The 12,275-nt window shown below is 37.7% G+C and overlaps 1 protein-coding gene across 3 annotated transcripts in view; it reads right to left on the minus strand.

The window, feature by feature from the left end:
* The window catches only part of ZBBX (zinc finger B-box domain containing), a 113,916-nt gene extending 103,327 nt beyond the window's left edge, over positions 1 to 10,589 (minus strand). For all 3 annotated transcript variants that reach the window (XM_004756503.3, XM_013058285.2, XM_013058283.2), the window contains exons 1-2: positions 10,511 to 10,589; positions 3,001 to 3,141 (exon numbers count right to left, since the gene is read on the minus strand). In XM_004756503.3, coding sequence (XP_004756560.1) covers positions 3,001 to 3,068 — 68 coding nt within the window. In that variant the 5' untranslated portion in view covers positions 3,069 to 3,141; positions 10,511 to 10,589. The remainder of the gene's footprint in view (positions 1 to 3,000; positions 3,142 to 10,510) is intronic.
* Positions 10,590 to 12,275: the final 1,686 nt, after the last annotated feature.

Raw genomic sequence — 12,275 nt, forward strand, 5'->3', positions numbered from 1 at the left:
GAGCCCTAAGGGATGAAAGGACCTAGCCAGTCAAAGAGAAATGGTGAGAGCAGTGTTCCAGGAAGAAAGAAAAGTGTGAGCACAAGTGGATACAGGTGATGTGTGGGTCAAGAAGCAAGAGATTCCACTTAACCAGTCATTATGTGCAGGATGGCAAAAGTAGCAAGAAATGGAACTGCTGAGGTGGAGAATGCCAGATCATGAAGAGCCATGTAGACCATGACAAGAATTTGTATTCTACAAGCAATGAGACTCACCAAAGGATTTTAAGAGAATTGATCAGACTTGCATTTTATTTAGGAAGATCGCTCTGATTGCAGAATGGGAAATTAGAGGGTACAAGGCTCAAAGGCAAGGCAAGGTAGCCAGTTGGGAGACTATTTTGGTAATCCTGATAATAGAGAGATGACGCTGGTCTGACTGGATAGAGACAGTGGAGAGAAAAATGGGAGCACTTGAGAAATATGAGGAAATAAAATTAACTGGACTTGGAGACTGACCAGAAGCAGTTGACTCACCAGGGAAGGTACAAAGAAGGAATCTAAGATAATCCTAGGTTTCTTACTCAGGCAACCAGAAGGATAATGATGCTTAGATCACTTTGATATGGGATGGGGACACAGTTCAGGACTGATACCTGAGCTGGTCTCCCTGCCTAAAGTCTCAATGGCCCAGAACACTTTTCACATGGCTTCCAGAAAAAGGGTTCAAGAACACAAATGTAATTGTGTTACTCACTTACTTAGAAAACATTTAATGTTTCTGAAGACCCCACTGTGGTAGAGGAAAGGGATGAGAACGGGAAAAAAAAAAAAAAAGACTGGATTACTGACCAAGTGATCAAGTTGATGGAATGTTATGGTTCTGAAACAAGACAAGGGTTCCTTCCAGAGACAGCCTCAGACTCAGAGCCAGAGGGCAGGAAGGACCACTGAGGAAAACTAGGGTTGGTCCTGCAGAGACCAGGTCAACCCACCAAATCCAAGGGCCAGAAACAACTGCTGAAATGAGTTAGAGGCTGAGAAAGAGGAAGATAAATGTTGGAGAGCACCAACACATCAAACAAGGTTAAGATAATCATTAAGACAGTATCAAATGAAAACAGGGGACAAGGGGAATAAGGAAAGGGGAACAAATGGACCTCCAGAGCAATTACCGTAGAGTGTGTGTTCCTGTCATAGCTTCTGTAGGTTATTGATCTTGGATGGATCAGGAAGACCTGCAGGCCATGGAACAGTGATCCCCCCCCACCATACCTCCAAAATAAATTTCAAACTCCTTAGTGTGGCACACAAATTAATTTATTATCTGTACAACCCTGCCCTTCTCTCCAATTTTGCTCTATAAGTCTCTCTTCCATACATCACTGGATGTGTCTGAAAGTTTCCAGACTATGTGGTCTTTGTGCTTTCGCCCAAGTTCTCCCAATAACTACCCAACTAACTGCATCATTCAGAGGAAACTTGGAGACCTCCTCCCCACTAATCCAGTAGTTTAGACCATGTTCTCACAGCCCACTGTGCTTTCTCATCACACTACACTTCTCACTATCTCATAAATGTGATTTTATCCATTCACATCCTCTACAAGCTACCTGAGAGCAAAGGTTTTGTCTTCTTACTTTCATATTCACCATTCTCCAGCACAGTGTATAGAACACATGCACTTAATAAATGTTTGGGTAAACGGTTTATAGGTATATAAACACAGACTGGAAACATATGACCAAAATCAAATTTTGTATGCCCCATTTTCTTTTTACACACAAAAAAGCAAATTTGGTAATACTAGCAATTGGATAGCTCCCCTCCCACTAAAAAAATGGTAAAACTAATACAGATAATCGAGGGGTTTGAACTGTATGGGTCCACTTCCGCACAAAATTTTTTTTTTACAAATACAGTACAGTACTGTTGTCTTTTCCTTACAATTTTCTTAATAACATTTTGTTTTCACTAGCTTAGTTTATTGAAAGAATAAAGTATATAAAACATACAACATACAAAATATGTGTTATTTTACTATTTATGTTATCCATAAGGTTTCTGGTCAACAGTAGACTATTAGTTAAGTTTTGGGGATGTCAAAAGTTATACATGGATTTTTTTTATGTGCTTTAGTGATTTAGGGTCAGTGCCCCTAAACCATATGTTGTTCAAGGGTCAACTGTGCTGAGAATCCCAAATATTTGTGTAACATTTTCCAGTTTACACGTGCTCTTACACACAGTATCTCAAAAGTGAAGGAAGAATTAGGAAGGCTCTGAAGACACTGAATAACCACAGGACTATTGATCTCTTCCCTGGAACTCAAAACTAAAATTAAAAGTCTACAGTCTGTCCCGAATCCAAATCAGCTGCCCCTTATTGATACTTGAAAGGAAGGCCTTGGCAATTTCCTGTGACTCTAGATGACCTCAAAGGGAAACAGTATATTGACATTTCCAGTATTCCTGCTGTGTTATGAAATTCCCTGGATACGCAAAATGACTTGGTTTTAGTTGAATGCATCCACACTGCAATCCAGGACAGAAGGTGCCCCTCCAAGAAAGGGGAATTTAACACAGTCTCTTAGTAGGCAAAGTGCTGGGATAGTTAGTACCTTCTCTGTTTAAGATCTCTTGGCCCAATAGTGTCCCTAAATTTCAATGTCTTTCAGTTTCTTCAGGGTGATTCCTTTTAATTCCAAACAAGGGCCACAAACTATTTATAACTTTGTTAGATGGCTTTAATAGTCAACAAATCCAGATTTTACTTATAACTTCTCACTTCAGTTTTGTGACATAAAGAATTTTAGTCCTTATTTTAAAAACTATTTTGGATTTATAATATGTCAAACTTACTCTCTTATAGATAAAAATACACCAAGGTAAAAAAAAAAAATGGAGATAATAACTCACAAATTTAAGTCTAAACTGCCTCATATAAAAAGAATACTTAAAATTACAACATACAGAAATGTTAACAACTATTTCTATTTAAGTAATAAATACACACTTACTTGTATTTCAGCTTTATAGAATTTCCAGGTTTTCCCCAAGGAAGAACTACAAAATCTTTGGAGTTCATGATCACTGTCGTGTTTTTTTTTTTTTCCACTATCTTAATAGTAAATAAAAATCATTGTGATTTGCAAAAACTTCTGGAAAAGTAACAGATAAAAGAATTATGCCTGAGTAAGCCAATCAATTACAAATTCAAAACTACATATAGTTCAGGCAAGTTTTAAAAACAGAGATCATTATGAAGCAAAAAGCTGAATTAAAGGTTAGACAATAAATATATATATGCTAAATATAAATTTTATAAATATTTATATATTAACAAAGTTATAAATATAACATATCTAATGGAAGTAAAATTTTATCAATAATTATATAACAAAAGACTATGGAAATAGTCAATTGAAAGTGAAGAATGCACTCATTAAGACAGAGAACATTCTCCGGCACTTTCTATAGTAAAGAGTATAAAAATATATATCAGGTTTTGCTCCCATCCAAATATCCATGGCTAAATATAGGGAAAAGAAAAGAACTTTTGAGATACAATCCAAACTCAAAACTTTTTTTGTACATATATGGCAATGTAAAATGAGAATTAAGGTATGTAACAACTACCCAAAGGCATTCTAATATCCTCATTCATCAAAGAAAATTTTAATGATGCTCTTTGCCGAAGACCAGAAATTAGCATATTTAGAAAGAATTTTTTAACAAGAAATGAAACAAAAAAGATTTTCCGCCCAACTCCAAGTTAACCAGAAAATTAAATTATTCAGAACACCCTATTTCCTGAATATCCCAATTATTCATGTTTCCATAATAATTTATTCTGTAATGCTGAATTACTGAATCACATGCACAACTACTTGATTTTTATACCAATAAAAATTCCCAAATTCTGAACATTCTTAAAGAAATATAGGCATTACCGTAGAGTCCAGACTCTTAAATGGCCAAACCATTTGATATTGTTAGTTTATATATGTGTTACTACATATTCACAACTTCCACTAATATTTACTAAGTCTCTGCTATATGCAAAGCACTGTGCAGAGAGGCATGAAGGAATCAAGGCCCAGGGAGATTCATTTTCTGGCTCAAATGGCAAAGAATCAAAATGGGCATATAAAAACTATATATAAAAGCCATAAAATAGGGTAAAAAATATAAAGGCCATAAAGCAAGATGTAATAATATAATAAGTGAGAGAAAGGAAAAATTCGAGCTGGCTAGCATTTAAAGTGGAGTTCTGAGGAGAAGGGGGGCTTATATAAGAAGATATAAGGGGCACCGGGGTGGCTCTGTTGGTTGTGTCTACTCTTGATTTCAGTTGTCATGATCTCAGGTTGTGAGAAGGAGCCCCAGGATGGGCTCCATGCTGGACATCGAGCCTGCCTAAGATTCTTGCTCTCTCTCATCCTCTGCCCCTCCCCCTCTCCCCCTCACTAAAAAAAAAAAAAAGAAGAAGAAGAAGATATGGATGGGATGAACACTCCACACTATAAGAAAGAACAGCTTTTGAATGGGGACTAATAACTGGTTCCATTTGGTTGATGTGTGGGTTTACATGGAGGGGGGAAAGTAGGCATACACTTGGAAATAAGGCTAAGGCCCAAAAACAAGTGGCTTTAAATGCAAAGTTAAGGTATTTGGAATTTATTCTCTAGAAATTAGAGTCACCGGAAGTTTTAGATAAAAGAACAGAAAATAAATCTAGAAGCTTTGCTCAAAAACTTGAGGAGGGAGGGCATCAGAACAGGAGCAACCAAATGGAAGGCTATTGTAACATCAAAGTCTACATAATCGAATAAGTAGTTGTTTGGTTTTGTTCCTTTGGGAACATAATTTCAATGACGCAACTACTGATCAAAACATTTTTAGAATGCCTCTTCTGATGGGTGCCTGGGTGGCTCAGTTGGTTAAGTGTCTGCCTTCAGTTCGGGTCATGATCCTAGGGTCCTAGAATGGAGCCCCTTGTTGGGCTCACTGCTCAGTGGGGAGCCTGCTTCTCCCTCTCTCTCTGCAGCTCCCTCTGCTTGTACTCTCTCTCTCAAATAAATAAATTATTTTTTTTAAAAGACTCTTTTGAAACTATCTGAAGAGTCCATCATATACCCAACAAACACACAGATCTACCTTGTTATGCCTCATTTAAAACTGAAAATGATATTGTTCAGCAAGAGTGACTATTTTTTTCAGTCAAATTTAGTTTCAAGTTACTCTACCTCCAAAAAAAAAAAAAAAGCAAACTAGTCTGAAAGGGTAGATTTTTACTACCTTGGAGAATATTCTGAAGGAATTTATTCTCTGGAGATAATTCCACAATGGAATTATACAAAATAATTTTATACTGTAAGCAGTTTAGTGGATGCAGTGTAGAATTAAGTGTATTTGTGCATTCAAAACAAACATTTAGCTACTCCTTTGTGACTCCCTTGGGGTTCCCGAAGTCACAATGGTAAAAACATGGTGTCTTCCCTCAAAGAACTCAAAATGAAAGGGAAAGCACACAAATCTTGAAAGAAAACAAAAACAAAAACAAAACTCCAGGAATAATCCTACTCAAAGAGTCTATATCTCTTTTTTATTATAATCTAGAAATTCAAAGAGCTGGGCCCTAGTCTACTGTGGCTAAATTTTTCATGAAAAGTTCCATATTGTTATCATTACCAAAAAAAAAAAAAAAATCAAGTTGAAAACTATACATGGATTTTTCACTGTGTAGGGAGTTGCTGTACCTAATCCCCCACACTGTTCAAGGGTCAATTGCATATGTACATATGCATAAAACCAAACTAATACATGAGGACTGAAATGAATTTTTTTAAAAAGTCTGTAAATTTCATTAGGATGAGATGATTCAGATTTATAGCTCTGCTGATAATGTGATTTAACCAATAAATTTGAGGGCATTTCACTTCACTGAATGCAATTAGTAAGGCTTCTTCTCAGTTAAATGTTTTATCAAGTCACACACATAAGCCAATTTTCTTGTATGAAGAAAAAAGGAAGATCATAATTGTGAGTCATGCTGTTCTGCCTGTTTCCTTTCGTAAAACCAATAGAGAATTAGTCACCTTTCTTAGGACAGCAAGGATATAACAATGTCAGCAGGAAGAAAAGCAAAGCACTAAACTTTGTCTCTTAATGGAATCAGGGAACTACAGATAAAACACCCTATAATGCAAATTTTGTAGTTCCGCCGTCCTTTGGTTACTCCATTTTTTGCTGATGATTAAATAGCAAAAGTTTAATATTTATTTGGAAAATTTTCTCATTACCTGATTTATTAGACTGAATCATTTTCCCAACCCCAACCTTGTTCTTCCCCACACATGTACACATAATATGACCCAATGTTGTCCATGATGGTTTGATTCTCCTCCTACATAAGTTCCTGTTCTGGGAATGCAACCCAGTCATCAAGACTGACTACCACAGAATGGAAACAAGGAAATTATGATGATTTATAATCCTAGAAACTCAGAGCATTCATCAAGAGTTGCCCTGGTCTCCTAGAATTTGCCATGACATCATTGGCAGAACGGGAGGTTTGGGAAACCACTGTTTTAAAGATGGGACAATTTTTTTATGAAACAAGATGGGATGAGGAGGGAGATAAACGGTAAGAGACTGTTAATCTCAGGAAACAAAGTGAGGGTTGCTGGGGCTGGGGGAAGGAGAGGGTGCCTGGCTTATGGACATTGGGGAAGGTATGTGCTATGGTGAGTGCTGTAAATTGTGTAAGACTGATGATTCACAGACCTGTACCCCTGACGCAAATAATACGTTATAAGTTAATTAAAAAAAAAGAAAAAAAGATGTGTTTATTTGAGAAAGAGAAAAAGAGAGCACAAGTGTGGTGAGAAATAGAGGGAAAATCAGACTTCCTGCTGAGCAGGGAGCCCAATGTGGGGCTCAATTCCAGGACCCCAGGATCATGACATGAGCCAAAAGCAGATATGGAAAGGACTGAGCCACCCAGGTACCCAAGAAGGGAAAATTTTTATAACTGAAAACTTATCTAAGATGTGTTGGTTATTCTGAAGACCCAGATCATCTTAGACCTAAAAATTTAAAAGCCAGTTTTAACACATATTTTATTTAACACATATATTTATTTTAACACATATTTTAAGGTCCAAAAGCAAGCTCTTTTGGATGGATTAACATGTTTACCATAGTACTTAGAAATCAGAGGCTCAAAAAAAAATTGTCAAATAAAAATGAATTTTTTTAAAAAAATAGTTTTAAACTCTTAAAAGAATTATGCTTTTACTATTTTCACTACCTGATATTATCCATATTCTAAATGTATATATTTATTTTAAAATCTTTTTAAAATCTGGGAAAGACTGATAATACATGATCCTTAGCATATCTTGGGCTTGAATGGCCTACTAAATAGACATATGCCATTTTCTCCTAGTGCAGGCCATGAAAGTAAATCAGGTATTGACTTCTCAGCTGTGCTTAATCTTTCAACCAACCAACATATCTGATAAATACTGTCTCAGGGTACTAAGTAGTACCCATGTCACCCAGTTTTTACCTTGTATGTGCAGGTTCCCTTGAAAACAATTAAGGAAGTTTTCTTTCAGATATCAAGGGGTGAGGTATCTTTTTAAAATATTTGCCAACTAATCTTTAAATAATAATAATAAAAAATAAAATATTTGCCAACTAAAAATGACAAGTAATACTAAAAATACCAGTTTTAAGTTCTGAAAACCTTTGTGTCAGAGTGGTCTCTGAGTCTCAGTTTATCAGTATTAAATAAGGAGAATTAATTCTACCCCCCACAGCCTCCCACCCCCACCTAATTTCCAGGATATCAAACGAAGGACTCAAATTTGTGGCCTGTAAATCCTCCTTAAGGACCTCCAGAGAGTTCAGGGTTCAGGGAAGGAGCAGCCTTAAAAGCTACTTTGAGAGGGTAATGAGGGAGCATCAAGGCTTTTCTTAAACCACAGCTTCTCTGATTCCACCTATTTTACATAATGAGCCTCTGGTTCAGATTAACTATAAAGAAACTCCTCTATAGCTTAAAAAAATGTTTTAAAGGCACAACAGTAAATTAATATACAATCATTATTAATTCTGTATCAACCGAAAACTGCATGATTACAAATAGCAATGAAAGCATTAAGTTTATAAATCACAACTTTCAGAAACCCAATCCTTTTATATTTATCCATCCCATCCATTCTCATAAAATCCACTATTAGCTTAAGTGATCGCTTATGACTATTTTAGGAATGGGAAAATTAAAGGCACCCGTCCAAGATTAGTGACAAAGCCAGAAATTACAATTTTATTCCCAGTCCTGTTAGCTCCTCTTAAGTCTCAAAATCTAAATATTGTTCGATGTACTTAAAATGATGAATTTATATCATTCATCTTCTTCCCCCTTTCATACTCTTAACCTGTCATAAAAAAGAAATTTAGAGAAAGAATTGTTTGGCATCAGATCATTTTCTAAATTTTACAGTAATGTATTTAAATACCTTGAAAACCTTTTAGGTGCCAAATCGCTCCCATGTAATACAAGATAACAAATTTTTGTTTCTATATTTTTTCCCCATACCCAAAAGGAAAAAAAATTTTTTTTTCTCACTGCTCTGTTTGGTACCTTAAGAGCCTCAATTATGCATTCCAATCTTCCTAAGCATTATACTTTATTTTCCACTTCTCTGCTCACCAAGTTTTATTCTATTCAGTTCCCAGTTGGAATGCCACCTCTACCATGAAGATTTCTTCCATCAAAAGTGAACTTCTCCTGTAAGGACATCATGTGTAACACCATCATTTGCTACTCTGTGCTGCCCTGTGTTATTTCTTCCTGCTTTGCTTGTACAGGTGTTGTTTCCCTAAGCATCCCAAATATATCATTGATCTTTGAATCCCCAGCAATTAGAAGAGGGCCTACTCATAAGGTACTGCCAGTAATAATATGTTAAGTTTTAAATATTTAGTTTTTTACTATGGCTTTGAATTTATTGCACAAACCTTATGGGAAAAAAATTAAACAAACACACCCTCTTTCCCACTTCAACAAATCCTTTTGTTCTTTTTTCTCTGTATCCTACCAGACTTTGATGAACATTCAGTAAGTACAGAAACACCTCCTCTGTGCCAGGTATCAGATTAAGAACTGAAGAACAAGGTGAACCAAACAGGAATAACACCAATCCTCACTGAACTTACACTCTGGTGAAGAAATAGGAAAAAATTTAAAAATTATTTAAAAATTAAAATTTATTTGCTTTTTAAAAAATTAAAAAGCAAATAAAATAATTGGAGGACATATTAAACATTTTGAAGTAAACAGACAAAAGACCGAGGCACTTTCAAATACATTTGTAACACCACCAAAAATACTACTACTAATAATAATAAAGTCAGGACAGGCCTGTAAGTGGCCTATAAAATAAGGTGTTGGAGGGAGGTGGGGTGTTTTTGTTCTTGTTTCTGTTTTCATTTTCTTTTTTTTTTTTTAAGGTTTTATTTATTTATTTGACACAGAGAGAGAGAGATCACAAGTAGGCAGAGAGGCAGGCAGAGAGAGAGGAGGAATCGGGCTCCCTGCGGAGCAGAGAGCTTGATGCGGGGCTGGATCCCAGGACCCTGAGACCATGACCTGGGCTGAAGGCAGAGGCTTAACCCACTGAGCCACCCAGGTGCCCCTGTTTTCATTTTCTATAAGCGTACAGTTTGCACAGTTTTAATCTTGTGTAGCTTCAAATCTATGTCACTTTTTCCCCCCTTAGGAGTCTAGCTAACTCTGGATTTAGAAAATCAGGCTATTAAAAAAAAAATTATATATACATATATAATTACACTTGTATATGAGCACCTCTATCTAGCTGATTTGGGGATAGAAGAAAAAAACTCCCACAAGCTTCAGATTTCTTAGGAATCTGCCACCCCTCACCATAACCTTTACTGGGGAGGAGCAGACTTCCAGAACATAGCGGGTGCATGTGGCCCCAGGCAGGAAGCAGGCTCAAAAAGAGGATGTGGTAACGACTTGTCAGGGCACCAAATTTTTCGTAAGGCACCAACGACTTCAAAGGATAAAAGACGGTGGCGTTTGAAAAGGTGAGGTTGTAGAGGGAGGACAAGCCCCTGGTTTCCGTGGCTAGGGTTCACTGTCAGTTCATGACTCCACTAGCACCATGGGCTCAGAAGTTCTTTGTTTGAAAAAACAAAAAAAAAAAAAAAAAAAAAAAAAAAAAGAACTTCAACTCCTGAGGGCGATGCTGCGTCTCGCAGTCCGCGGGCCTGGGACAGTGTCTGGCCCACGGCAGAGTCTCCGCAAACACCGACTGGGCGGGGGCCCCAGCTCCAGCCTCAACCCGGTCTACTTTCCCGCCGTCCCGCCCTGCTCCCCGCACCACCGCAGACCTGGCGACCACACACACACACACTCACACGCTCACACACACCCGCCAACTCGGAAGTCCCCCGCCCGGCACCACCGTCTTCGGCAGCCAGCTGACCCACCTGAAGACCCCGCCGCCCGCGTCACCGCCCTGGGCTCTGGCTATCCAGAACTTCCGCCTCGGTCTCCTTGGTTCCCGCGTTACCTCAGTACCCATAGCAACCAGAACGCTAGGTCCTGCCGCTGTTGACCAGCAGAGGGCACAAAGGAGCCTGCCGAGAGAGGGAAGAGGGGAGAGGAGCAGGAGAGAGAGAGGGGAGAGGGAAGAAAGGAGGGGTAGCAGGGAGGGGGAGAAGAAGGATCTTCTCCAAAAGGGAAGGGCTGGGAAACTCAGCAGGCTCTGAAGACTTTCTGCTGCAGGGGTTCCCACCACATTCGCAGCAATATTCTAAAAGTTTTATCTGTAATATTTAATTCATCCTCATAATGGCCCAATTTATAGCTAAGAGAATTAAGGCACAGAAAATTTGAATAATGACTCAAAATTACGAAGCTAGCAAATGGCAAACCCAAGAAGAATTAACCGAAGCAATTAAGAAATCCCACACGTGGGGCACCTGGGTGGCTCAGTGGGTTAAAGCCTCTGCCTTCGGCTCAGGTAATGATCCCAGGGTCCGGGGATCGAGCCCCGCATCGGACCCTCTGCTCCGCGGGGAGCCTGCTTCCTTCTCTCTCTCTCTCTCTCTCTCTCTCTCTCTCCCTCTGCCTGCCTCTCTGCCTACTTGTGATCTCTATCTGTCAAATAAATAAAATCTTTAAAAAAAAAAAAAAAAGAAATCCCACATGTATGCTCTGTTCAATCATTTATCAAAGGTCACAATAGGTAAAATCAACACTAGAATCCAGGTCTTAAGAACCCTCTTTTCTTTATACCAAATACATGACCCATAGTTGTGTGTGAGTCTTTATATATTATACATTATACATTATATGTTATGTGTATGTGAAAGAGAGAAAGAGAAGTAATCAACCTATGCTTCTCAAACTTTTCTGTCCAGTCACCTGTGGTGAATTTATTTTTTGCTTCCTAAATATGCTGCAGTGTTGTAGTTTTTATCTCTTTTTTTATGTAACTCATGTAGGATGTGTGGTCAATTCTTCAGTTAGTTGGTCTAAAAATGTCTATCCTTATCGACATTGTTATCTATCTTGTTACTAGACTACTAATCTCAACTATTATGGTTAAGATACTAAACTTTGCACCATTGCTTTCTGCACTAATATGTCTGTCAATACTCATTTAAGAACACATTTAATGTTTTCCCCTGGAAGGTTCAGTTGTACAAAACTTAACTAGCATACATAGGAAAAGACAATGATAGTCTTGTGGCTATGATTCCAGACTTTGAAATGAAGGCGGACCTGAGTCTGAGTCCTGGTCCTGCCACAACTAAGCTATTGTATGATCCTGAGTGAGATATAAAACCTGTTTACGTGGTTAAATGAGCTGATAATACACTTAGTCCATACATAGTCTAGCATGGAAACATAAATGAAATGATGCATATTAAGTCTTTAGCACTAACGCAGGCCCCTAATTGGTGCTTAATAAATGGTTAAAAAAAAAAGGTGGTGGTGCTGTACACTGATTGGTATCTAAGTGTTCGTGATATAAATTCACCAAGTCCTTCCTTTAAATCTAGTACAATGTCAAGTGTTAAATGGACGTGCAATACTATGAGAATTCTCTTATGCAGGACTTTTTCCAAACATGCTTTTCCAAGTACCAGAAAAGATATTTTCAGTGTGTATCCATTCATTTATTTATTCAACAAATATTTATTGAAAGTCCACTCTTCTACATCTTGAAAATACTGCAGTGAAGGA

Source organism: Mustela putorius, unplaced genomic scaffold (assembly GCF_011764305.1).
Source record: "Mustela putorius furo isolate JIRA1106 unplaced genomic scaffold, ASM1176430v1.1 tig00003834_pilon_pilon_pilon, whole genome shotgun sequence".
NCBI lineage: Eukaryota > Metazoa > Chordata > Mammalia > Carnivora > Mustelidae > Mustela > Mustela putorius.